Raw genomic sequence first — 25,815 nt, forward strand, 5'->3', positions numbered from 1 at the left:
AGCACAGGCAGGCCCAGCGGGGACAGGAGGCTTCAGCGCGGCCCCTGGATCTCCAGGCTGGCGAGTCCGGCCACTCGGTCTCTAGTCAAAGGGACAAAAGGTGTCCACAGCTCTCGTCTCCTGCCCGGAGGGGACGGAAACAGTCATCGGGATTTCTCTGGAGGACGGACGCTCCACTCTGCCTCTGGGGGTGATGGTAGAAAACACGCTTCCCTGTCACCTTTGGGGTCACCTGTGACCCTGTTCTTTCTCTGTCCTTCGCTGCGGTTTCTAAAGAGGTGCCCATGCCAGCGTGCCTTTGAACTTCTCTTTTCTTTCCACGGCACTTTGACCCTGGACCGGTTGCCTAAGGCGACCTTCTGCAGGGGGCCTGCTCGGTCCCTGAGCGGCCCCCATGCGTCTGCTTCCCTGCTGAGCTGCGGTCCTAAAAGAGAAAGCGGAGGTGTCTTCTGGGCGGGGTGAGGGCTTCTCTTCTTGGCACCCCCCACCCTTCCAGGAGCACCCCTGCTCATTCTCCACAAGTCTGCCCACAGCTGGACTCTGCACCCCCTTCTCGTGGAGGCTCCCCCACGCCCGGCCGCCGGTTCCCTCGGAGACTCCCTCGACTCCAGGCCCGACAGCTGCATGCAAATAAACCCTCCGGTCAAATTGCCCCATCTCCCAGAGCCAACCAGAGCCCTCCCAGGTGGAAGGGGTCCACCCTTCCTCCCCCGAGTGCCTGCGGCATGGGGGGAAGGCTGTTGGGTGCCCATCATTTGCTCACCGCCCTGGTTTCCACAGCCCCCACCAGTGCCGTGACTCTGTGAACCCGTGTCCAGCCTGGGTCTGAGGGTCGTGGGGACGGGCTGCCTTCAGCCCCAGGGGGTGTGCTCTGCAGACAGCTCCTGTGTGGTCTGCCTTCACGGCCAACTGCATTCCGCGACTGAGCAAGATGGGGGTTTAAAGGCCCCGCCACATCAGCCCATCAGCCCGAGGGGCAGCTCCAGTGAGCAACGTGCCCTCCCGAGCTCAGGGTTTGGCACAGCGTCCTAGGGCTGGCGCGCAGTCCCACGTCCTGTCTACCCCACCCGCTGCCTCCCACTCCCGTTCACAGGTGCCGATCCTACCTGCATCTCATACGTGCCCCGAACTCCAGCTCAGCCTCTGCTCCCGGAGATGCGGCCAGCAGCGCCAGACTCTCTCCTGGGCCTCTTCCCTCTTTCTTCCACTCAGCAAACCTCAAATCTCGGTCGGGCCCTGACCACGGGCCGACACCGCTCTGGGCGATCGCGATCTGCCAGCAAACAACACGGGACCGAACAGGCGAGGGGCAGACACGCTGGAAACAAGCCCATCAGCGGACAAGAAGGTGTAAGTGCTGAGAGAGTGGACAGGGGAGGGGTCAGAGGGAACCGTGGGGGTAAGTGCCCTGGGTGGATGGAGAGGGGGTTGTTATGGAAGAGCTGCTCTGGGGAGGCCGCGTTTGATCCCAGCGCTGAAGGCGGAGAAGGAGCCGCCACGGGAAACGCTGCCCCATCGGGTTGTGTTTGCCCGGCTGCCCTCTGGGCCTCCCATCAAATGCTCCCAGGCTCCGAGGGGCCCCAGGGGGCCGCCCCCACCCCCAGTCCTTACTAAACCCCCGTGCCTGTGCTCATGCTCCAGGGGACACCACCCTCGTCCCCCAGCCCCCCAGCTCCGACCCTTTCAGTCCCCATCACCAGGTCCTGATGCCACCAATCTTCTGGGACGACCCCATGCCCAAGCTGACCTCGGACCTTGGCCAGCTGTCCTCCCGCAGCTGTTGCAATGCCCACCTGGCTGGCTGCCCTCTTCCACTTCTCAGAACCTTCTTGGGTGGCGGAGGGATCCCGGTGCGCTGTGCCCTCGGCCTCCGCAGCTCCGCCCCCGCCCCCAGCCACCCCACGGAACCAAGCACCCCCACCTCGGGGGCCGCCCCTGACCCCGTGCTTTAGTGGGGGCCACCCACGGCCACAGGCGGGGGTGGGGGTGCTGAGACGACAGCAGTTTATTCTCTCCTAGGTCCAGGGGCCAGCGGTCTGAGATCAGGGCCCAGCAGGGCCACCTTCCCTCTGAGACTTCGCAAGCTGGCTTGTGGCCGGCCGTCTTGGGGTCCCTCGCCCTGTGGCTGCATCGTCCGTCCAATCGCTGCCTGTCGTCTCACAACGTTCTCCGGTGCACGTGTGCTTCCACGTCCACATTTCCCCGCTTTGGAAGGACACCAGGGGCATTGGGTCAGGGCTCCCTCTGATGACACCATTTTTAACTTGATTGCCTCTGTGAAGACCCCATCTCCAAATATGGCCACATTCTCGGTACTGGGGGCAGGGGGTAAGGCTTTGCCATACAATTTTGGGGGCACATAATTCAGCCCGTAACAGACCCCCCACGTAAAGTTTGGTGTGAGTGTCAACACCGACAGAAGCACCTGTGTCCCCAGAGGGTACAGAGAGTTCTCCTGCTCATGTAAGGAGAACAGGGCAGGCTTCCAAGGTCGTCCCCAAACGGCAGGAGAAAGCAAGGACTGAAGGTGGCTGGGCTTTTATGGTGGAGGAGACAGAGGTGGGAGGGAGGGAGGGAGGGTTTCCATGAAGGCGGGGCCGAAAAGGGAGGGGGGTGGGGGGAGGAGGCTAAAAAGCTGTCAGCAGCAGACCATCAGAAAATAGAGTCAGAGCCTGTTACAAAGGCTGGCACACATAACAGCCATTGCTCCCTGTTGTCCCATAACCCACAACTGCTCTAAAGTGTTGAGATCCCAATGGCTCTGGTAGGAGGGGTGCAGAGGGTCATGGGCAGGGGGCTCAGAGCCTGGACTCTGTGTCCGGGCCACCTTTGGTTGGAGCTGCACAGGACCGGCCGTGCACGCAGGAGAGCTGGGGGAAGGCGGGCGCCATGGGAGGGGAGAGACGGCGTTTGGAGGACCGAGCTGGCCTCTGGAGAACACGTATCCTTGTCCCCTCTCAGGTCAGAATGATTTTTAGCTTCTGGAATTATCTACTTAGGTGTGGATAGAAAATCCATATGGCTAAGGTGATACACGCTCTGCAAAGTCAGGGAGGGGAGCCTCAAGGGGAGCCCTTGAGTCAAACCTAGCTGGGAGTCAACCTAAATGCCACCTCCTCCATGAAGCCTGCCCTGTTCCTCCCCACTCCCCACCCACCTTCCAATCCTTTGCTCTGTGGTGTATATGGCTTTCCGAAGGCTACCTCGTGACGTTGCTACTTGTGGTCAAATCTTGACCACTGAGGTCAACAAGGTCATGTCTTGTGCGCTTGTGTGTCCCCAAAGGTCAGCCTCTCTCCATCCTCTCCCAGCACCTGCCCTTCCTGCCTTAACCCCCAGGTACAGGGGCACCTTCGCACCTGTCACCACTCCACTATTCATTCTTCTGCAGGACACACTCGTGCTGCTCCCCTACCCGGACCGCTGACCCTGCTCCATCCAGCTCCTCTCCTTCCATCTGTCTCATCTTGCTCAGCTCAAGAGCCCCTTCCTCAGTAAATAAACCCTTCTCTCTTTTTAGGATTTATTTATTTATTTACTTATTTATTTATGTTAGAGAGGGGAAGGCAGGGGAAATGAGATGGAGAGAAACATCGATGTGTGGTTGCCTCTCGCACGCCCCCTACTGGGGACCTGGCCCGGAATCCAGGCGGGTGCCCCGATGGGAATTGGATCTGCAACCCTTTGGTTCTTGCAGGCCGGCGCTCAGTCCACTGAGCCACACCAGCCAGGGCAGTGCACCCTTCTTAACTTCCCCTCCCTGCCTCTGGCCAGAGCAAGTCCTCCTTCAGTCAGCTCTGACTCCTGAACTTGCCCTTCGGAGCGACAGGTGAGTGTGCGCTCTCTGCCCCTCCCCCACCAAACCAGCATGAGATAACCATGCTCACGCAACACGTGGGCTCAGCGCACAGCTGCAAATGGATGGGTGAACGGGGGAGTGCAGTGGGTGAGTGCAGGGACTGGCCTGAGTCTCCTGCACCCCGCCCCCCCCCCCCCCCCCCCCCCCCGTCAGTAGTCTGGGCTGGAAGGCAGGCAGAGGGGGCCCGTGGCAGTGTGGACAGCCGGGCCGGCTTTCTGAGAGCAGCTCGGCCATTCACTGGCCTCGGGCAAGTTGTGTCCCTCTCTGTAACAGGAGGTGTTTGGCTAGCTGAGCTCCCTGTAGCACTCTTTCAGAATAGCAGAGAGCCACGTGTGCTTTCCCAAACACTAAACCACCGTTGGTCAACCAAGTCTCAGGTTGTAGGAACACCTGTCAGGGGAGGAGATGCCCATGGAGATAAGAAGTGGTGGCGCGCCCTCTGCTGGTGAAAGGGTGAACTGCAGGAACCAAGCCCAGCGAAGCGCTTGCTCTGAGAATATGGGTGGCTTTCGAGACTCCTTGGGGGATCTTAATGTGCAGATTCCTGGACCCACACTGCGCCACCTCCATGATTCTGATTCAGGAATCTTGGGGGAAGTCTGTGATTCTCAGTACCTGCTTGTACAGGACCCCTAGGGCCACCTTTTGAGGAATGCTGGTCTTGGGCAAAAGGGTGGTGGAGTCTCTGTTTCCCAGCCACCTCTGTGGTCCGGAGGGCCGGTCCTTCAGTCCTGCGACCCTGAGCATGGCCTTGGGAATAGCAGGGTCACAGTCATACACAGTCCCTCCCTCAGGGGCTCTTGGTCTACCAGCATAAACCAGTTTTTTGAAAAGCTCCATCTGTTTTGAGGGGGAAAATGTGGGTTGCATGGCCTCTGATCGGCCAGCCAATGAGCTGCGGTTAAATGGCCTCCTTTCTGATGATAACAGTCAAAAGTGGAGGCGGGGATCTTAGACCCTGGAACCAGAGACTCCGGGTTCAAGTCCCAGCTCTCCATTCACCAGCCGTGTCCTCAACAAGATGCTTCATGTCCCTTTAATGACGAGAAAACGTGCCTCTTAGGCTTCCTGGGATGAGAGGAAGCGATTCAAGCACCAAATACAAGCCCAGCCCTCGGCAAACACTCAGCAGCCAGGAGCTGCTATTGCCGTAGTTAGTGTTGTTTTTCCACAGACCCTCACCCTGGCTGGTTCTGCGCGGAGCAGGGAGAGTTAGAGGGGGCGGGCGGGACACAGGGAGGAAAAGGAATGGAAGCTGTCCGTGCCTTCAGAGAGTTGAGCCTAGTGGGCTGGGGAAACGTGGCAGCTTGAAGCTTGGTTGCAAGATGACATGGGTCGCGGCCACTGTCCAGCTGAGACCCTGAGTGAGAGCCACCGGCTGAGCCCAGCCCCACCCGGAACTGTGGGAGGTAATGATGCTGAGTAGTGGCTGCCGCTGTCTTATGCCACAAAACTGGGGGCAGTGTGTTACCTGACAGCGTGTCCTCGATAGAAAGTGATGGGTTACAGACAGGGACAGGAGGGGCCCATGCACCCTGCCTGGGGCAATGCCCTCGTCTTAGCTGTTTGTCTCCCTTCTTACTGAAGCCGGTCCCCAGTGCATCAGCGCCCATGACGGAGTCTGCCAGCCAGACCTGTGACGACCACTAACCCGACCCCAGGCTGCTCAGCGCCGCACGGCTTTAACGCTAGCGGTCTCCCCACAGCGCCAAACACAGGTCCCCCAGACTAGAGAGAAAGGCCCTCCATCATTAAAACGACGGCAAGAAGACTTGAGGGAGATCGGAGGGTGGGGCCGCTGTCTTGCTGTCCAGCTGCTGACCCCCCACGGCCTTTGACACCGATACTACCCACGCTCAGTCACAGCCCCTTTGGTGGCCTGGCACAGATCCCCCAGTACGGCCCTTAGGAGGGACCAAGCCTGCAGATGCTTTGACCTTGGACTTTCAGACTCTGGAACCATGAGAAAATAAATGCTCATCCGTCTTTATTTCTCAAATTTATATCCGGTAGAGAAAGAGAGAGCTAGAAACAGATGCAGGGGTTCCCAGGAAGTCTAACCACCTGCCTCTGCTTTTTTAGATTTTCCCAGACACACATCATGCCTCGGTCGGTGGTCCCCCCACCAACAATGGGGTACACATGGTGCTGGGTGAGCGTCCTGGCGAAGGCCCTCCCTGTGGTCTGAGTGTCTGTGGCCCCACAGAATTCCTAGGTTGACATCCTGGCCCCTGCGAATGGCAGTGTCAGGGGCGGGAGGCGCTAGTGTTGCTAAGAGTGGGGCCTCGTGAGTGGGATTAGTGGCCTTGAAACTGAGCCTGGCCGCCCGCGCCCCCCCCCCCCCGCTCCCTAGCCCCGCCCCCACGTGAGGACACAAGGAGAAGTCGCCCGCTGCGAACCCCAGGAAGGGGCGTCCCCCAGAAGGGGGCTATCTGTAACGATGCTGTCAGAGCGTTCTGTCCGAGCCATCCGTCCGAGGGGCCGGCCGCTCCGGGCCAGGCCTGTTCTGGCTCAGAGAGACGGATCGGCCTGTGACTTGGCTTGCTGCCTGCCTGGGCCTCAGGGATGATCGGTGAGGAGCTCGTGGCTGTCCTTGGTGTGACGGGCGAGGTTTTCATAACCCCTGAGCCCCACCCCCACCCTCCACCCCCCGCCCCAGAGGCCTCAGGATGAGCAGCAGCCAGGGGCTGGGCAGCAGTGGGCTTCGAGCTAGCGGCTGAGCCCAGCCCGTCCCCGTGCGCATGGGCATTGCCCCCCGATTCCTCCACACTCTCAGGCAGCGACTCCCCTCAGAGCCCTGACGGTCATTTCCGTCTTTCCTTCTACACAACTCCCTTTCGTGGGAGAAAACGGGGCAGGGATCACACGCGGCACTTCATGAAATTCAAATCTCCCTACATTGGGCCACGTGTGTGCAGGGCAGGGCAGGGGGAGGCCAAAACTTTCCTAAGATGCTCCGTCAGGACCACAATGCAGAGAGGGTTGCAAACTGTCATGGAGCCGTATTCACACATGTCGGGATCGATGACCAGCGTACAATCCGTTTGGGACACTACCATAGGACAGCTCTGGTTTTTGCCGCCCTCGCTGTGGCCAACCCTCGTTCCAAGCACTTTGTGGGCGTGAATTTGCTGACTCCTCCTGGCACCCCTGAGATTCAGGAAGAGCCACGGCCTGCAGCCCACGGGTGGGAACGCTGAGGCCAGTGAGCACTGGGTCCCATGGCGGGGCCGGGCCCCAGCGGGGCGTGTGAGCCCGGTTCTGGCCCTGCAGCACAGCAGCAAGCCAGCAGGGAAGAAGGGAACACCCCTGGAGCCTGACATAGATCGGGGACACACCAAGGATGCCACCCTGTCCCCTTCGCATTAGCCTGCCCAGTGAGCAATTGCTCCCGATCTGACAAACGAGGAAAGTGAGGTTCAGGGGGCAGCGTGACTGGCCCAAGGTGGCGTGGTCAGACGTGACAGGACCTGTCCGATTCCCAAGCCTCCCCTCTGTCCAGAGCGTCGCTGGGGCAGGCGCCGGGGACCAAAGGGCAGTGGCTGTGTACCCACAGCGGGGTCAGACCGCCGGCCCTGCTGCGACAGCTGAACCTGCCGCGCTGTTGCGTCAGCCCGGGTCACCGCCGGCGCTGACTCAGGAAGCAAACCCCCAAACTGTAGGCTCTCGTGAAGGGAACCGTTTGGTTCTGCGTTCATGAGCCCAGAACCCCACACCACCCTTCCCTCATTATTTCTGTCAGGGAACGGGCTGGGGCACCTGTCGCCTGCCACCCCGTCCCCCACCCCCACTCCAGGGCCTTCTCGTGGTGGGTGGGTGTGTCCATGCAAAGAGAGAAGGGTCCACAGTGCGAATCCTGACTCGGAATCTGAGCTAACAACCTCTCTGGGCTTTAGTTTTCTCCTCTGTAAATGGGACAAGGATAGTATCCCGTGTGTGTGTGTATGTGTGTGTGTGTGAGAGAGAGAGAAAGAGAGAGACAGGCAGACAGACAGAAACTGGGGGAGGGAGAGACTCTTATCTGGCACATCAAGTTCTAGGCTTGCCCTGGTGTTGTTGCATTTTTGTCCATTGAACTTGGACATGCCCTTTGTCGGTGTACGAATGTGCAAACCTGTAGGTAATTTCTATAAAAAATTGAGTCAAACAGGCTCTGCCGGGAAGCAAGCTGTCAGTGGGCTGAGATCAGTGGGGGAGCCGGGTGGGTCCGGATTCCAGTCGGGTTCACACGACCGTGCTCTGGAGGCAGGGGCCCGGTTGCAGAGGGAGGGTCCGGGAAGACCCATTCCAAGGGCCCGTTGCCATGGATGCACCAGTACAACAGACAGGCCTTGCTAAAGGCGAGACCATCCTTTTACTAAAGAAGTTATGTGTCTGGGTGGTGACTACCCCGCAGGACCGGCCCGGTTAGAAGTTTGTGGTCCATGGTTTTCATGGAAACCTTTTTGTCATCCGCACCTCGAGCTTCTTGGAGCCCAACGGCAGAGCTGGGACCTGGGCCCCAGGCCGGCTGGGTCCGGGCGGAGCCTGGACCTTCTCTGGGCTCTGCCCCATTCAGGGCTCCCGGCCCGATCCTGCTTCTCACTGGTGCCTGCTCACTCAAGCTAAGGCCCCCAGTACTTGAGACACATTCAGAAAAGTGGACTAAAGGAAGCTGGACTGTCCAGGGCATCTCATTTGCATCTCAGTGTGACACCAAGTGCTACATCACTGCCTGTGGTCCTTCCCCAAATGGCTTGAGGGGCAGCCGGATGTCACCCACCCACCCAGCTGCCTCAGCATCACCCAGGGAAGCCAAGGCTCACAGGTCGTTGGAGAGAGAACAGCTCCAAGGTCCATAGTTCAGGGGGAAAATGTGCAATTGGGTTTCTAGCCCAAGGTGGGGGGTCTGGTCCCACCCCACACCACCCTTGCCCCGGGATGCTCTGACTTTGAAGGCCAGCGTGGGATGTCTCCACAGGCCCCATCACAGGACCCTGCCACTTAAAGCTGGAAGGCTCTGGAAGACCAGGGAGTCCAGGGCTGCAAACGAGGCCCCGGGCAGGATCCAAGCCCCAGGTGGGTCTTGTCTGGCTGCAGGGAGCTGAGGCTTTCCAGCTTCCCGTGCCCCCATTGGTCCCCATGCCACCCAGGAGGCAGCTTTGCTTCGTGAAGATCCTGGAGTTCGCTGCTCCTGGTCCGGCCCAATGCTTCCCTTTGCAGGAAGGGAGGTGAACCTGGGCGAGTGGGGAGACAAAACCCAAGAGAGGGGACCAGACCCACTAAGGGGTTCCCCTGAGCCTCGGGGAGGAGCAGCAGGTGCCAGGCAAACTTCAGGGCCTGGCGGACTCGAGAAGGGGTGGAGCCTCTCGGGGTCTCCAAGGAGGGGGAGGGCAAGGGGAGTCCCTTTGGGGGGGAGGGAGGGAGGCCAGCTTCCTGCGTGCTTTCTCCCCGTGCCAGGGCCCCGCGCTGCCCTCACGGGTCTGCTTATTAATAATTACCTCACTGGGCAGGAGGCAGGCAGCGCGGACAGACGCTTCTTCCATCTCCCAGGGCTTGACAGACCCACGTCGCGTTCCTGGGCCACCTCTGGAGCGGGGACACCTGCACGGGGACCGTGCCAGGATCGACTGTGCTGACGTGAGTAACCCCCCGGGGGGCCGCCGCGGAGACTCCCGAGGGAGGACCGGGGGACCCCAGACATCAGTGCCGTGTCCACGTGAGAATGCCCACGCCTGTAGGAGCGTGTCATAGGAGTTCGTTAGGGCTTACCGGAGCCTCACAGACGTCTGGACGCGAGGTCTCAGCAGGCTGAGAGGAATGCCTCTGAGAGTGGCAGTGGGCAGCGTCTTTAGTGCGAGCCTTGCTTAAGGCAAAGAGGAACCTTCCCTAGAGAAGTTGTGTCCCCGGGACAGGGCTGCCACCACCACCTGCCCAGTTAGGAATTCACAGTCATCCCCCCCGTACTTTCTGTCGCGGGACCTGTCAGTGTAATTATAGCAGCTTTCTTTGCCCACAGCTAACACTGGGGCAGTCCTGGGGAAATGGGGACAGTTGGTCACCCTTCCTAGTGGTGACAAACCCTAAGGCTAAAGGGACCCCTACACATAGGCACCAACCCTCTCACTGTCCCCGTGGGGCAGCTAGGGCCCAGACCCTGAGACAGACCCCCCCCCAAAGGCTGCCCACAGCCCGGGACCAGGACTCCTGCCTCCCAATCCAGCTGCTGTGCAGAGTCCTGCAGAGGGGAATTCCGGGTCACCTCACGGGACAGCTCCCGAGAAGTGTCTGAGAGCTGGGGCAGGGGGAGAAGTCAGCGAGGATTGCTGGAAAGCCACATTGGGGGGTGGCGTGCCGAGCCATGAACAAAGGGATGCGACGTGTGTTTTCCAGCGGCTGTGTGGGAGCAGAGAGCAGGGCCAGCCGGGGAGCTACTTCAGGGGTCTGGGCTGCGTGCGGGGCTGCCGGCCAGGGCCTGTGGGTCAAGTCTGGCCTACCGCCTACTTTTGGGGTGCCCGTGAGCTAAGAGTAGGAGACATACGATATAAATATAAAAGGTGTAAATGGTTGGGAAAAATCAGAAGAAGGGCATCACTTGGTGATGCACCGAAAGTATATGGAATTCGGGCTTCGGGGCCCGTATATCCACGTGCCTGTGATGCAGCCACGACCCTCGTGCACGTCTCGTCTGTGGCCAGTTTGCAGCTGGCACTGCAGCGACGAGGAGACGCAGCCATGACGGTGTGGCCCACGAAGGCCAGATGTGGGCTCTCCAGCCCCTTCCAGGAGAAGGTTCCTACTGTTGCTCTGGGTGGGGGGTGCTGGAGGCCCAGAGAGGGTGGTGGCAGCGAGGGGCTGAGCGGCAGAAGGAAGAAGCCGTGAGGTGTGCCGGTGGACTGAGGGGGGGTATGGAGGCCAGACAGCTGTCAGAGATGACGGCTGGGTTTGGCGGCTGAGAACCAGACAACGGGAGGGCCACCGCTTGGGGCAGAGCAGGTTTGGTGGCAAAAATCAAGCACCCCGTTTTGGACAGGTGGATCTCGTTAGGAGAGGGAACCCTGTGACCTTGACCAAATCGTTTATCCGACACCCGTGGGCTCATCATTGCGGAGGGATAAGAGTCCCGGGTCCTCTGACCTCCACCTGGGTAAGAGGATGGAACAAATCAGCATACTATTAGCATGGCATACAAGTCAGCATGACTTTGTAAACCGTAAAGCACACCACGGAGGTGTGTGGAGTAGACACTAAAACAACCTTTAGTGATTAGCTCCCTGGGTGCCGTGAGTCGCTGGACTAAGGTGAAAAACTCACACGGTAGAAGGTGCCCCAGGCGGCGAGTCCAGAGACGTGTCCCATCTCAGATAGGAACCCGTGGGGGACCCGGCCACGTCACTCGGGGACCCTCTGTGGTCACTGCCATGCAGAGCTCACAAGGATGGGAAATGGGATGGGGGACGCACGAAGCGTGCCAGGGAACAGCACCGTCACCACACGCGTGGAGGGCGCTGGGTGTTCGTCAGTCTGTCCCGAGTCCACCTACAGGAGTCGGCGGGGCCCTCCCCCCGTCTGACTTCTCAGCAGCGTTGGGGGTTCTGCGGAGGGAGCTTCCTGGGTGCTCTCTTTCCTCCTGCAGACCGGAGATCACAGAGGATGCCCCTCGCCGACCACCTGCTCCTCCTGCTCGTCGGACTACTGGCCCTTTCTCACGATGGCCGAAGTCAAACCGCTGAGCACCAGCAGGAGGATCCGGGCACAGACGAGGGCTCCCCCATGCTCAGGATCGCCCCGAGCAACACAGACTTTGCCCTCAGCTTCTACCACCTGGTAGCTTCCCAAAACCCCAAGGGCAACGTCTTCTTCTCCCCGCTGAGCATCTCCGCCGCCTACGCCATGCTGTCCCTGGGGGCCCGTGCCGACACCTGGGCCCAGATCCTCGAGGGCCTGGGCTTCAACCTCACCGAGGTGCCCGAGTCCGACATCCACCGGGGCTTCCGGCACCTGCTGCGCACTCTCAACCTCCCGAATGACAGGCTGGAGACCCGCGTGGGCAGCGCCCTGTTCCTGGGCCAGGACCTGCAGCCCCTACCCAGCTTCCTCAACGACACCACGGCCTTCTACGGGGCCAAGGTCTTTCAGGCCGACTTCCTCGATGCGGAGGGCACAGCCCAGCTCATCAACAACCACGTCAGGGAGGAGACCCGAGGGAAGATTGAAAACGTGGTCAGCAGGATCACCCCCGAGGTCGTGATGGTGCTGGTGAATTACATTTACTTCAAAGGTAAGAGCCGGCGTGTCGGCTCGTCCCGTTTCTTCTCTCCCCCACTGATTCATTGACGAATTACATATTTTTTTTTATTTAAAAAAAATGTTAAAGATTTTATTTATTTATTTTTAGAGATGGGAAGGGAGGGAGAAAGAGAGAGAGAGAATTAATGTGTGGTTGCCTCTCACATGGCCCCCAACGGGGAACGTGGCCTGCAACCCAGGCATGTGCCCTGACTGGGAATCGAACCTGCGATGCTTTGGTTCACAGCCCTCGCTCAATCCACTGAGCTACGCCAGCCAGGGTGAATTACATATTTTTAATAAAAGAAAGTAGATGGATTGGGTCCAATTGTCTCCAATACCCCTTAGAAGATCTATTGTTAGTGTCAGGTCTTTAAGACTGTGTAGTGTTGAGGTTCCCGTCTCTTCATAAGTTTACACACATTTTCTTACTTGTTCTCTTGATAACAGTCATTTGTGAGATGCCTCCTATGACTCGGACTGCTCAGTTTATACCAAAGCTCTGCCGTTTCCCGCCGTGTAAACAGGGCAGGTGGTACATGAAAGTATAAAAATACATAAAAGTATAAAAAAGAAAGTAAACATTGCCTACAATTCTATCACCCGGAGGCAACCCATGTGGACGTTTCGGCACGATTCTTTTTTTCCAGTCTCTGGTTCACACACGTGTATTAACACAGCGGAGATCTCAGTGTGCGTGTCGGTGAGGGTGCCATCAGGGGAGCAGAGCCACCAGGAGCGTAAAGGACACGGAGACAGGAATGAGCCCTTGCCTGCCTGTGGGAGGGGCTGGGAACTGAAGGTCTGGAGGAAGAGGGAGGTTGGGGGAGGGGCAGAGAAGTCACCAGTGCAGGTGACGAGGTAGAGCTGATTGGGAACCTACAGACCAGGCGCACCCAGCCACCGGAGGGGTCCCCTTTTAAGGAGCTGGTGGGGAGACTCGGGCTGGGCACGAGGTGGCGGCCCGGGGACACTATGAGTCGGCAGAGCTAGAGTTGGGACAACGAACTTGGAGGAGGGCGTGGACGAGCTGGGCTGCACGGGGCTTCTCTGGGTCTGACCGTTGTCCGGTCTGCCCGTGAGGACCGCCAAGGAGCGGGGGGCTGCTCATAGCGACCTCCCATCTCTCGCTGGTGACCAGCTCGCACCAGAGTCTGCAGAGAGCAAGTTCTGGGGAAAAACCCCAGACTAACAGTCCAGCCAAACTGGTCATCACTTGCGTCGTACGTGACGAATTTTCATGCACCGTTGAAAACTTTTTTTTAAAAAAGAACCTTTTAAATTCTGCAACTGCTGTAAATTCACAGGAAGTTGCAAAAGCAGAACAGAGCGCTCCTGTGTACCTTTCACCCAGAGTCCCCTGGGGGACACCTTGCGTAACTGTGGGACGTCAGCAAGACCAGGTCATCGACACTGGTACAAGCTGCAGGCTCCATTCAGGTTTTACCAGTTGTGTGCATGCACTGGTGTGTGTGTGCATGCACGTGTGTGTGTGTGTGTGTGTGTGTGTGTGTGTGGTTTGATGCTCTGCAAAACTGTATTTAGAGCTCACGTTACTGGTTGCACAATGTTATACTGACTCTGCTCCTTTTACAACATGATTTAAATGTACTGTATACACCACCCCTCCCACCCAAAGCTGCGGTCAGAAAGAGTGAAGATTCCGGGTGCTCCCTTCCCCAAAGAGACCTGGCTCCAGCTGGGTTAGGGGCCTCGGCATAAGAAAGAGGGGTTCTCCAGAGAGAGAACGGGGGCAGACAGCGCTGCCCTCTGCCGTGTGCCCGTGCTCTGGGGAGGTAAGCGCAGCTCCGAGACCCCGAGGCCGGCCACTCTGAGAGCAATGGGACGATGGTGGCTCACCTTCAAAACCACAGAGCACCTGGCAGAATCCAAGCCAACACTGTGCAGGGTCGCTGCCGGTCAGGTGACCCCGAGAGATGTTAAAGCAGACTTAAAGAAAAACCGGGTGAGCCACATTCCTGAAAAGGACGGGAAAGGTGTCCCTTCTGCCCCCAGTTAATCTACACATTGAATGCAATCCCAGTCAAAATCCTGACAGGTTTTTTCCCCTTGTTGGCGACAGTTGACAAGCTGAGTGTAGAATGTGTACGACAGTGCAAAGGGCCAACAATAGCTCAGACAAGGAACCTTGCCGGCCCGAGCGCAAGACTTATTCTCACGCTACAGTAACTTAGACCATGTGGTGCGAATGGACCAATGGGGCAGAGTCGAGCGGGGCCAGAAACCGCCCCATGAGTACACACGGGCATTTGATATTTGTCAAAGCTGGCACGGAGGAGCATTGCGGAAGGATGGATTTAAAAACAAAAAATCGGTACCCGGACAGTTAGGTGCCCCTATGGGGAGAACTACGGCCTGGGGTCCCTCCTTCCTCCCAATCGTAAATCCTTACTCCGGGTGGAACACGTGCAAAAGGCAAAGCAAGGCTTCGAAAAGCTGCTGCAGGAGAGCGTCTGAGCCAACGTGGGGTGGGGAAAACCTTCCTGACCGAGTTTCCCCGACGGGAGACCTCAGTCACCCTGAAGGAAAACACCGACAGGCTCACTGCGTTCGGGGGTTCCAATCGCCGGCAAACGAGAGTGAAAAGGCCAGCCAGCAAGGGAGAGACTGTGTGTGCCACGCACGTGACCGGTGGGCAGCCAGTGTCCAGAAAGCCCCCCTCCAACCGCTGAGAAACAGCCCCACGGACACACGGGCTTCAGGCATAATGAACTGGCGCTGAACGAAACACAAAGGACATCCTGTTGGCCAATAAACACGGGAAGGTTACTCGGCCTCCTTTGCAGCCAAGAAATGCTGCGTCAAAACCACAGGGAGCTCGCGTCTGCACGGCCAGGTGGGCCAGAGACAGGAAGTGTAGCGATGTTAGGGGATCGGTGAGGACATGGCACCTCCTGCTGATGTCCTGTGCTAGCTCCCCCTTTCACCTCTCAGTGAGCCCGGGGTGGGGTCCACCCCCAGGCGCGGCGGGTGGTAAACCATCCAAACTGTGCACGCTGAGGCCGAGGCATTGGGAAGGTGAGGGTCTGGGGCCTCTTGGGGGAGCCGCGCCCCCTGCTGGAGGGCTGGCTTGCTGGTCCACTGCCTGCCCGTTCTTTCCTTCCTCACCTCAGGTCTGTGGGAAAAACCGTTCAGCCAGTCGAAGAGCTACACCCAAGACTTCCACGTGGACGAGAAGACGGTGGTCCAGGTGCCGATGATGTTTCAAGACAGGAACTACCACTGGTACCTTCACGATCGGTACCTGCCCTGCTCGGTGCTCCGGATGGACTACCACGGCCACGCCAGGGCCCTGTTCATCCTGCCCGACAAAGGGAAAATGAAGCAGGTGGAGGAGGTTCTGACGCCGGAGATGCTGAGCCGCTGGAACAGCCTGCTGCAGAGGAGGTAACCGGCACCCCGCGGTGCTGCGTGGGCGGGGCTGCCTGCCCATCGGGTGGACCCTTCCCGTCAGAGCCCGTGTCCGGAGTAGGGGGTGGGCGCCAAGTGCTGAAAGAGTTCTTATTTGCTCTGAGACTTTCCGTGGGTTTCCTGAAATCATAAACTCACCCGTTGCATCCAAAATATGATTTTGCCCTCCTCACTGCAAGAGGAGCCGGCTAGGAGTTAAGCGTCCTAGTTTTAGCGATAGCGCTCGAATGCACAAGCCTTGGGGGAGGTGACCCCAGACCTTGCTGGGTCCACTCCTGAGCAACGGCTGGCCGGGGCATCGAGGGGCACGAGAACAATCCAGCCTCCCACCCCAGCGAGTACCAAGGAAGTGTCCATCACCCTGGAGCTGCGAGTTGGGGGGGGAGTCCCCTGCCACCTGTGAGGGAAGGACTCCTCCGCCCGAGGCCCTACATGGACGGGAAATTCTCCTAATTCCTGTGGCACTGGAATGTCGATCCATCTGGTTGAAAAGGAGTGAAAACCACAGGGCCTGACAAAGGCAAAGGCGAGACTGCCCCAGGGGGAGGGAGGTTCCCGGGACCGCAGTGCCTGGGGGCAGAGGAGCCTGGCCTCCGGCCACTGGGGGCGCCACACTGAAGGACGGGGTGAGTGAGCAGATGGGTGCTAGCGGCGGCGTGCAGGTGGGGCGGGCCCGGCCAGGGAGGGCGGCTGGGGCTGCCTGCGACCCCAGCTGGGTGTCCGCCCGGCGTCTGACCCCGATGCCTCTTGCAGGTCTTTCTACAAGAAACTCGAGTTGCATTTGCCCAAGTTCTCCATTTCTGGCTCCTACGACTTAGACGAGATCCTGCCGCAGCTGGGCATCAGGGACCTGTTTTCGAGGGCGGCTAACCTCTCCGGCATCACTACTCAACAGAACATGCTGGTGTCCAAGGTAAGTCCTCGGTGGCCCTCGACACCGAGCGACCCCCGGGGGCACTTCTGCCCCCCATGGGCTGCTGGGCCGTGGATGCTCCCCCTGTCCCCACGTGGTCCCAGGGCCCGAGTCTGTTCCATCACCCACAGGCATGCCCAGGCATGAACCAACCCACCACATGCTACGGGTGGCACTAGGTGCTGGGGACACAGTGTCCACCCAGTCCCTGTCCTCAGAAGCACTCCCAGTCGGGTTGGGGTACCACTTCATAGAGCATGGCCACGGAGAGTGACAGGTTCAATGCCAGAAACGGGAAGGATACAGGCGAGGCTGGGCTGGGGGTGTGTATCGGACAGTCTCAGAGGAGAGAAAGGGGCCGATGACCTCAGCTAAGTAAGACAGAGTACGCTGGTGGGCGGAGCCTCGGGTTTGATGGTGTGACGGTTTGAACGCCAGTTCTGCCTCTCATGACATCAGAGAGTTACCTCGTCTCTGAATGGGTTTTTCTCTTAGGGTGGCTTTGAACAGTAGAAAGAGCGCCAGGGACATAGTAAGTGCTCAGTGAACGATAGTTTTCTTTACTGTATTACTAAGAGGTCGCTCAGCTCAACAAGCCGCCCAGTGTAGAAATTCCCGCTGGGAGGCCCCCAAGTGGCTCTGCGTGCAACGACCACAGGACTGATCCGCAGGGACCTCGGGGTCCCCAGGCTTCCCTCAGCTCCCGCCCGCATTCTCTTGGAAGTAATGCTCGCAATCTGCCTCGCAGAGTTTCCACAAGGCCGTCCTGGAAGTGGATGAAGCCGGCACCCAGGCCGCGGCGGCCACCAGAGTCTCTGTCATCTTCCTCTCCGCCGCACGCAATCCCTACGTCCTCCGGTTCAACCGGCCCTTCTTCGTGGTGATCTTCTCTACCAGCACCCAGAGCATCCTCTTTCTGGGCAAGGTGGTCAACCCCACGGAGTCATAGCCCGCCCAGAGCCGCAGGCACAGGAGCCGTGGCCGGGCGCAGCCCCGCATCTGGGCTGGGGGGTGTGGAAGATGCTGAGAGTCCAGGCAGGAGCTGTCGGTGATGGGAGGGGTTGGGGGGGGGCGTTGGTACCAGATGGGCGTGGACTGGACACTCAGCTCCCCAGGGCTGTGCAACCTCGGGCCCCTGGTGTGATCTCTTTGAGCGAGTTTCCACCCTGGAGAATAGGAGACGCCCTCCAGGGTGGTTGTGTGAATTAAACCGATGGCTGTGAGGAGCCTGGTTCGGCGCCTCGTCCACAGTAAATGCTCAGTAAATTCGTGCGTTTCCCCTGCTCTGGGGCTGGTCCCGCACTCCCCTGGCATCCCTGGTCACAGACACAGGGGTGAGGCCCTCTGAGTTCTGCGGGGGAGGGGGGAGCTATCTGTGGAAGAAGGAGGCAGAGTGGGTGCCTTGCTCCAGGGTGGGGCTCAGAAGGCCCGGCAGGGAGACCACCAACCAAGGACCGCCGCAGCGACCTGGTCAGGAAGGCTGCCCCCGCCTGTGGCTATGGACGGGCGGCCAGTCTCTCTCCCAGAGCAGGTGACTGTGGTCCCGGGTGGCACCACAGAGGAAGAGCACAGTGTCAGGGTTGGAGTTCTATTTTGTCATCCTGTTCTGCCACCGATGGGCTCTGGGGCCTCGGGCAAACCCCTTCCCCTTCTGGGCCTCAGTTTCCCCATCTGAACCCCTCCCACAGGAGCAGGCAGGCTGAGAGAGCCTGGCCAGACCTTGGTAATGCCTGGCAAGCGAATTTCTCGGGTCAGAGCCCCATGGTCATCCTGATGGCCTGGGTGTCCGAGATAGGGGGTCTCACCCTCACCGACCCGGAGTTGTCACTGATGACTGGGGAGGGCACGCTGAGAGCCACCTCCAGCACTGATGACGACTGTTCGGGCCACCATCTCCGGGGATGGCGTGGCCTGGTCTCTGGCCCAGATAATGCCACACCTGTAGGAACAGGCTTGTTGTGGGAATCCAATGTCTACAGCAAGAGACAGACTACATTTTTATGGCGTAAAGTGGAGGGAAGAAGGGGAGGACTCTGGGGTCCTCTTCCTCCCCGCCTCTGAAACACAGCCCTGAGCCAGACAGGAGAGTCTCCAGAAGTGTCGACACAGGACAGCTCCCCAGTGAGGCCACGGCTGAGCAGGGCCGTCCCCACACCAGCTCCGGGCTGGGCTGCGTGGACCAAGCCCGGGAAATGCTTCCAGACCCCCGGCCCCTCCATGAGTCAAAGGGCCACACGCCCATCTTCCCTCCCTCGGGGTTTATTGGCCGAAAACGAGAGTGCTACTGAGAGTCTTGGTCCATCTCCTCCTGCACCCGCTGGGAAGTTGGATTCTGTTTTTTTAACAACCAGGCAAGACCTAAAGCCAGGCTGACTTGCTCCCAACTTTGCCCTACCTTGGCAGGTGGGTGGGTGGATTCAAGAGTCTCCAAAGAGCCAGAAAGAAGCCACAGGTCTGGGGTTACGTGGCAATGTCTCGGCTGGGGTGAAGGAGGGGAGAAAATGGGGAAACAGCCACCCTATGCTCAGCCTTGAGAATGCTGCCTACCCACCCTGATTGGGCTTACCCCTCCCCTGTTCAGAAGCACCCAAGGCTCAGGGCTGCCTACAAGGTAAAGTTCAGGGTCCTCTCTTGGAAGTCACATCCTCCATGATCTGCTCCCTGCCTGCTTCTGCTGCCTCCTGTACCCAGTGACATTGGTCACGGAAACTCCTGCAGCTCACCCAGCAGGCCGGGGGCTCGTAACTTCTGAGCCCCTGACCTTTGCTCCTGCAGGTCCCTGTCTCCCAGAATGCTCTTCCCCATCTCCGAGAATCCGCCTTCTGCCCGGACCTCCCATTAATGCCTCGTCTCTTCCCCAAGGCAAACTGTCATCCTACACCCTAGCCTCAAACACGGCTGGCTGACAATCATCTCCGCCCCCACATCTCGGCCCTGATTAGATAGAACCCGTTGAAGACAGGGCCCGGTGCACCCAGTACCTGGCCCCAGCCCTGACTGTAGGGTGTGAGGAAGCTGAGGCCCAATGAATATTTGGTGAATGAATGAATGAATGAATGAGTGAGCGAGTGGAAAAGGCTGCGTGCTCAGCAAGGGTCCTGAGCTGTTTGCTCTGCATTGCCCCCGACAGGCCCCTGGCATCGATCAGGTAAATATTTAGTCCTGCTTCTCCGATTTCAAAATGCCCTTTGGAACATCAGAAAAATAAACACACGAAAAGGCCTTGTGCGGGACACCCTGTTCCCTGAGAGTGGGCCCTGGGCCTCCTTCTCTTCCCGTTCGCTGCTGTCCCACGGGGTCCCTTACGTGTGGGGCCCTGGCGATGCCACTTGGGAGGCACAGTTCTTCGGGACTGGCGTTTCGTGTGCAGGGGGGCCGTGTGTTTGTGACTCCAGAAGTTGTCACCCAATAGGAAGACACAGTCCTCCTGCCAGTGGAGTGGGAGGGAGAGGGGGCAGCGTGAGAGCCGTATGAGCATCTGTGGCGTGGCCTGGGGAACCCCAGGTGCCAGTGGAGGGGGTGGAGCCCGCATGGCCCGCATCGCTGGGCGTGTGGAGACGCATCACGGGTTTGTTCGGTGATTTGTTCTCTCATTCAACCAATGGTTACTAGAGGGGTTGGCCACTCCCCAGGAAGCTAGAGGGGTTGCCTCACTGGAGGGGAAGCACTTCAGTTTTGGACGGAGACTGGGGCAGGGGGGCTGTGGTCCCAGCGTCTCCACTCCCCCTGTGCTGGGGGGCAGACACCTGATGCCCTGGGGTCTCACATTGCCCCCGTAAGTGGGCACAGGGCCCCGCAGCTACTGACGTGGGTCCTGTTAGGGTGGTCGGTGCCGTGGGCTGTGAAAGGATTCACAAAGAGAGGGAAGCGTAGAGAGTCAGACTTTTACTCACTCTCCAAGAGAGGAGAGGGGCATGGTGCGGAGAGAGACGCCAGCACAGGGGAGTGGGGGCTTCACTGGATTATAACTGGATTAAAAAGGGTGGGGGTGCTGTGGGGTGGCCCCTGGGCTATTGGGCTGTTGCAACACGAGGCTGCAGTTTGTTCCAACGTTATTTTCCACCTGTGGCTGTAGGGAGCAGGTAGTTCTGCTCCTGCTTCCAGCCATTTCCCGTCCTGGGGACACGAGCTCAGAGGAGTAAATGGCCGTCGTGTTCAAGAGGGTCACAGGCCTGCTCGGTAAATGCTGCCGCATAGCTCACGGGGCTGGCTTGGTCCTTTCGGGCCCCTGCAGTTACAGATCGGGCTCTGACTGACTGCGGCGGACGAAGGGCAGGAAGCAGCCCAGTCCACCCCAGGTGGCTGCCCGGGAAGGCGGCGCCCTTCCCTGAGAACGAGCAGCTGCAGGACGAAGAGCTGCCGTGCTCTGAGCCCCCGCAGTGAGCACAGCTCAGTGACAAGTGTTCTCGGAGTCATCCAGAGACCACAGAGAACTGAGCATAGACCCTGGGTTTTTGGAGCCAGAATGCCCAGGTTCGAATCCGGACCCCTCCAGTTACTGAGTATGCTAGTTTGTGAGGGCCATTGTGACGAAGGACCACAAACTGGGAGGTCTAACAAGCAGGAGTGTATTGTCTCGCAGTCCTGGAGGCCAGACGTCCCAGGTCAAGGCATCGGCAGGGCTGTCCCTTCTGAGGGGGAGGGGGGACCCCCTCCAGGCCCCACCCGAGCTCCTGGCGGTTCGCTGGGATCTTGGCTTCCGTGGCTCATAGACACCTGCCTTCATCCCATGTGGCGTTTTCCTGAGTGCGTGTCTCTGTCCTCGTGTCCCCCTTTTATAGGGACACCAGTCCTATCGGGTCAGGGCCTACCCTACTGTAGAGTGACCTCATCTTAACGAATTCCATCCGCAGCCACCCCACTTCCAGATGGGTGATTTCTGGAGTCCTGGGGTTAAGACTTCAGTTCGGGGGCCTCAGTTCCCTCACCTGTAAAATAGAGATAGCGGTACCTACGCATGACCTGCTGGGGGTGGTGCTCTTCGTTGCTTTTGGTGTCCGTGGAGAAATAAACCTACCTGGTCCATTTAATTCCCATATTCTGACCCCTGGCCCATCCCACCCTCTCACCCCAGTTGCTATGGACTGAATTGTGTGCCCCCAAAGTCGCATCTTGAAGCCGGAATCCCACCACATGACTGTGTTTGGGAACAGGGACTTCAGGGAAGTAAATAAAGTTAGATGAGACTGTAAGGGTGGGGCCCCAGTCCTGCAGAATGGGTGTCTTTATGAGAAGAACGGACTCCAGAGCTGGTTTCCTCTTCTCTCTCTCCCTCTCTCTCTCTCTCTCTCTCTCTCCACCGCCCCCCCCCCCACCCGGTGTGCACAAAGGGGCCACGTGAGGACACAGCACAAAGTTCCACCGGCAGCCCGGAAGGACGGGTCTCACCAGAAGCCAGCCCTGACTTCCCCTCAGCCTTGGCCTTCTGGCCTCCGACACTGCGAGAACCACATTCCTCCGGTCAGGCCCGAGGGACGGAGTGAGACTGGACGTGCCGCCGGCGTGGTCCATTGGCCCAGTTTCCGAGGTCAGGTCGGCTCCATGGCTGTTCTCACTTGCCTGGGAATCAAACTTGTAAGCGTTCCAGCCCTGTGGCAATTCCTGGGTCTGCGTCCCATGTCCAGGTGACCCCCGAGGGCCCCCCGAAGGGCCAAGGGAAGGAAGTTCCCAGTCCGGACCGCCGGACACCCAGGGGCCAGGCCACAGGTCACCTGATTACATGGGGCAGATTCTTCCCAAAAAGCTGCAGAAACTTTCAGCTGTCCTTTCTTCTTCAGAACACTCTGGGTATTGTAGAGTGTGCTTGCGGTTTGAAAGCCCCTGAAAACACCTTTACCACGTATTTCTAGCCAAAGCCACTTAATGCTGGTTGGGTTTGTCCCACCGGCACCCAGTCTGTGACGGTGGTCATCCTAGCCACAGAGGGCACCGTGCACCCAGCAGCCTCTAGCCTGCCCCTGCCGGATGCCCCCATTCCTTCAGAAGCCTTGCTAAGTGCAGCGGGGAGTCTGGGGGGGCCACCACAGGCAGTCCCCAAGTTCTCAAGGTGTTCCTTTGAGTGCAAGCACAGGACTCGGCCAGGAGGGGCACACGCAGGCTGAGAGAGGTCCTTCCATACCTTGGTCAGTCCCACCTTTCCGAGCGGTTTTGTCTGAAGCACGTTCCGGGGTATTGAGCTAGTTTCCTGGGGCTACAGGAGGAGTGTCTCTGGCCGAATCGGCTCAACATGGCACACACTGATTCTCTCGCTCCCCCACTGGACCCGCGTCAGGAAACTGGCAGCGCTGCCTCCTGGAGCTCCTGGGCCCACGGCCCTACCCACCTCGCGTCGCGGTTCCTCCCGTTCCCACGGCCACATTGCCTCCTGACGCTGATCTCCCACCTCTCTGTCACGTGGACCCTCGTGGGTACATGTAGGGCCCCGCCTGGGCAGTTCATGATAACCCCTCCGTTTCCAGACCCTTAACTTCACTGCACCTGCGAAGTCCCAGCAGCACTTGCAGGTCTGGGGTATTGGGCCCGGCTGGCGCCCACCTCCCAGCGCAGAGGGAGCACAGGGCAGTGCCTCAGTGCCTGGGGGTGACTGTGTTTGTCTCCAGGTGAAGGGGCAGCTCCGGGCCCGCGTGGTTAGACTGCTGTAAGGGCGAAAAGAGAAAACGGGCCCTGAATGGGGGAGGAAGGTCAAGGTCTCCAAGGCCGTAGAGGGACCCGGTCTGCTGCTGAGCCTCGAGATCACTTCCGCTGGGTGATGCCCGGCCCCCTGTCTCCTCTGCCGACTCTTTGACCCTTTTTGACCCTTTTCCCCTTCCCTACCTAGAGATTCAGACAGAGAGACCTTCTTCTGGAGGAAGCAGGTCACCTTCTCCTAATTGGAATTGAGTGGGGTGGGCGCGGGGGGCTTCAGACAGGGCCTGGGGGCTAGACACCCCCGTGTCCCATGGTTTCTGCGCCATCCCATCATCCCTTCTCGCTTCTGAGCTTCTGAACCTAACGTCCCTGCCCCTCCTTTGTCCATAACGCCGCACGTACCCCATGTTGCCTCCGGGTCTTCGGGGCCTTCCCGCCCATATGAATTCCCCTTGCACGAGGATTAAACCTTGGTTTTCTCCTGTTAGTCTTGGAAAGGGCCTCCTTTCCCTGGGCCAGGGAGGCGGGCAGCTGGCGGCCCGTCAGCCCCTTCTGCCCAGAGTCCCTGGGCCCTTGTGGGCAAATGGGGATGGATGTGGGGTGTCGCCAAAAAGGCTGAAGCCACCCCCCCTTGAAATGCCACCTGCAGCTAAAGACAAAAGAAGATATTGGGGTGAGGGGAGTCCCTTACAGGGCGGGGAGACCCTCGCAGTAGATGAGGGTGACATTGTTCTGCAGTTCGAAGGCCACGCCTTCTCCACTGACGGCAAAGGCAGGCCAATGCCCTCACCGGTGGAGGCTTCCCTCACACAGGCAGGTGGCCTTTTGTCGCCGCAGGTGATTAGTTATTAACAGGACAGAGGGCAAAGGGAGCGAGACACAGAGCTTAATGAGCTGGGGAGCGGGAGCCTGTTTGCTTCACCAGGAGGCTGCAGCTTCACACCCCAGGGCGTCAGAGCACCACTCTGCCAGGGGGGTGACTCTCACCCCCCTCACCCAACTCGACTGTTGGGGATGGGGGGAGGGGGAGGCAAGCACAGGCACAAGAGAAGCCAATGGCACAGGGGAAGGAGCTTGACCACAGAGGCCTGCCAGTCTAACTAGGGAGCAGACGTATCAAAAGGCCACGAAAGCTTGGAGAGTTGATTGGTTATTTTAAAAAGCCCCTGGTCTGTCTCAGACCCACCCTAATATAGTCCCAGGGGAACAGGGAAGGCTCGTGAGAGCTCTCTCTCTCCCTCTCTCTCCCTCTTTCTCTCTCCCTCTCCTCTCTCTCTCTCTCTGTCTCTCCCTCTTCCGGTGACTCGTACTTGTCCTGTTTGTTCTTGCATCGTCTCTCGGCCAGGAACAACCACACCATGCGTGCCCGCTGGCTGCACGCCCACGAAAGGCGGTGCGGGCTCCACAGGGCTCAGCTTTAACAGGAAGCAGGGACTCTGGACCCTGGCTTTTGCTGTGGCCTCGCTGAGGACAAGGCTGGACTCTTCCGTGGAGACAGGACGCTGGAAACCCAGGGGCAGATTTCCACCTGAGTAAACTTCGCCACACCACAGCCTCCCGTGGGTGGGTCCATGAAACACGTTTCTTGAGATCCTGGGGAAGAGTCCCACTGGCAACACTTACAAACTGGGTTTCAGAGTTTCTCCCCTGTGGGCCGTTTTTTAAAATCAGGCAAAGTAAAACAATCAATGTGCCCAAAAGGCATATTTTGGGGTGGCAAGCTCTGCTCCCCTTGAGGGATGTGCAGGGCGGTGGGTGGTGACCCTGGTCAGAGCTTGGGGAGCTTTGCCAGAAACCTGACTGCTGGCCAGAGGCCTGCGGGGCGGGACAGGGCAGGGCTGGTGGGCGGGGCCAGGGCGGGGGCGGAGTCACGGCCCCGGGCGGCTGCTGACAGTGAGGAGTGCCGGCCCCACTCCAGCCCGCTCTCTGCACGGTCCAGAGCCCACAACCTGTCGCCTGCACTGTGTGCACCCTCAGCCACAGGACAGAGTAAGTACAGGCGCTGCACACCCCAGAGCCCGAGGGGCGTGTGAGGAGGGCCAGGAAATGCACTCTGGACGTAGGGTGTTCAGAGGGCTTAAATGTGCCAGAGGGGTCCCGGAGGGGCAGGAAAAGCTCCCCACGGTGCTGGGGCAGGACTCGGACCTCTCAGGCAACAGAGGTGGCCTTGGGCACCACACGAAATCTGGCCGCGCCTTCAGTTTCTTTGCAGCTACGATGCAACTTACTATGCCCTCTGGATGGGTGACGTGACGATTAATTACGAGGCTGGCTGTCCCCAGGCATGATTTTATCTCAGGGCACATCTGGCCACGCCTGGAGATGCTTAGTTGTCACAGTGGGGGGTGGGGGGGCAGTGGCTGCTGTTGGCAGCCAGTGAGTGGGGACCAAGGATGCTGCTCAACATCCTACCACGCTCAGGACAGCACCCCCCACCCCCTCCACCACCTCCACCACGATGAAGAATGATTCAGCTCCAACAATTGCCACCGGGCTGAGGCTGAGAGACCCTGAACGAGGCAGTGGGGACAAGTGTCGGGTGCCCAGGAGGTGCTCAGTAGTCTGAGCTTGTTGTCTGTGCCTCGAACCTCTGACCTTTAGGAAGCAGAAAAAATAATCAACTGTCGTCCGGTTCCCTGAGACGAGGCCGCTCTGCTGGGAGGCTGCGCCCAGCTCCCCGCTGCTCTCCTGCGGCCTCGTGGCCATTGGTTAAGTG

At 59.2% G+C, this 25,815-nt stretch overlaps 1 protein-coding gene across 1 annotated transcript; it reads left to right on the forward strand.

Annotated features, from left to right (window-relative positions):
• Nucleotides 1-11,449: 11,449 nt before the first annotated feature.
• LOC114493322 (kallistatin-like) lies at nt 11,450-17,698 on the forward strand. Its single transcript, XM_028508118.2, has 4 exons — nt 11,450-12,119; nt 15,262-15,535; nt 16,313-16,472; nt 17,221-17,698. The coding sequence occupies exons 1-4, from the start codon at nt 11,492-11,494 to the stop codon at nt 17,419-17,421; spliced, it is 1,263 nt and encodes a 420-aa protein (XP_028363919.1). The 5' UTR covers nt 11,450-11,491; the 3' UTR covers nt 17,422-17,698.
• Nucleotides 17,699-25,815: the final 8,117 nt, after the last annotated feature.

The sequence above is a fragment of the Phyllostomus discolor genome, chromosome 1 (assembly GCF_004126475.2).
Source record: "Phyllostomus discolor isolate MPI-MPIP mPhyDis1 chromosome 1, mPhyDis1.pri.v3, whole genome shotgun sequence".
Lineage (NCBI taxonomy): Eukaryota > Metazoa > Chordata > Mammalia > Chiroptera > Phyllostomidae > Phyllostomus > Phyllostomus discolor.

Bases quoted from the DNA above. Each gene is read 5' to 3' on its own strand.
- LOC114493322 (XM_028508118.2), top strand. From the start codon at position 11,492: ATGCCCCTCGCCGACCACCTGCTCCTCCTGCTCGTCGGACTACTGGCC. The intron at 12,120-15,261 runs GTAAGAGCCGGC...TCCTCACCTCAG, and splicing joins GAATTACATTTACTTCAAAG to GTCTGTGGGAAAAACCGTTC. The intron at 16,473-17,220 runs GTAAGTCCTCGG...TCTGCCTCGCAG, and splicing joins AGAACATGCTGGTGTCCAAG to AGTTTCCACAAGGCCGTCCT.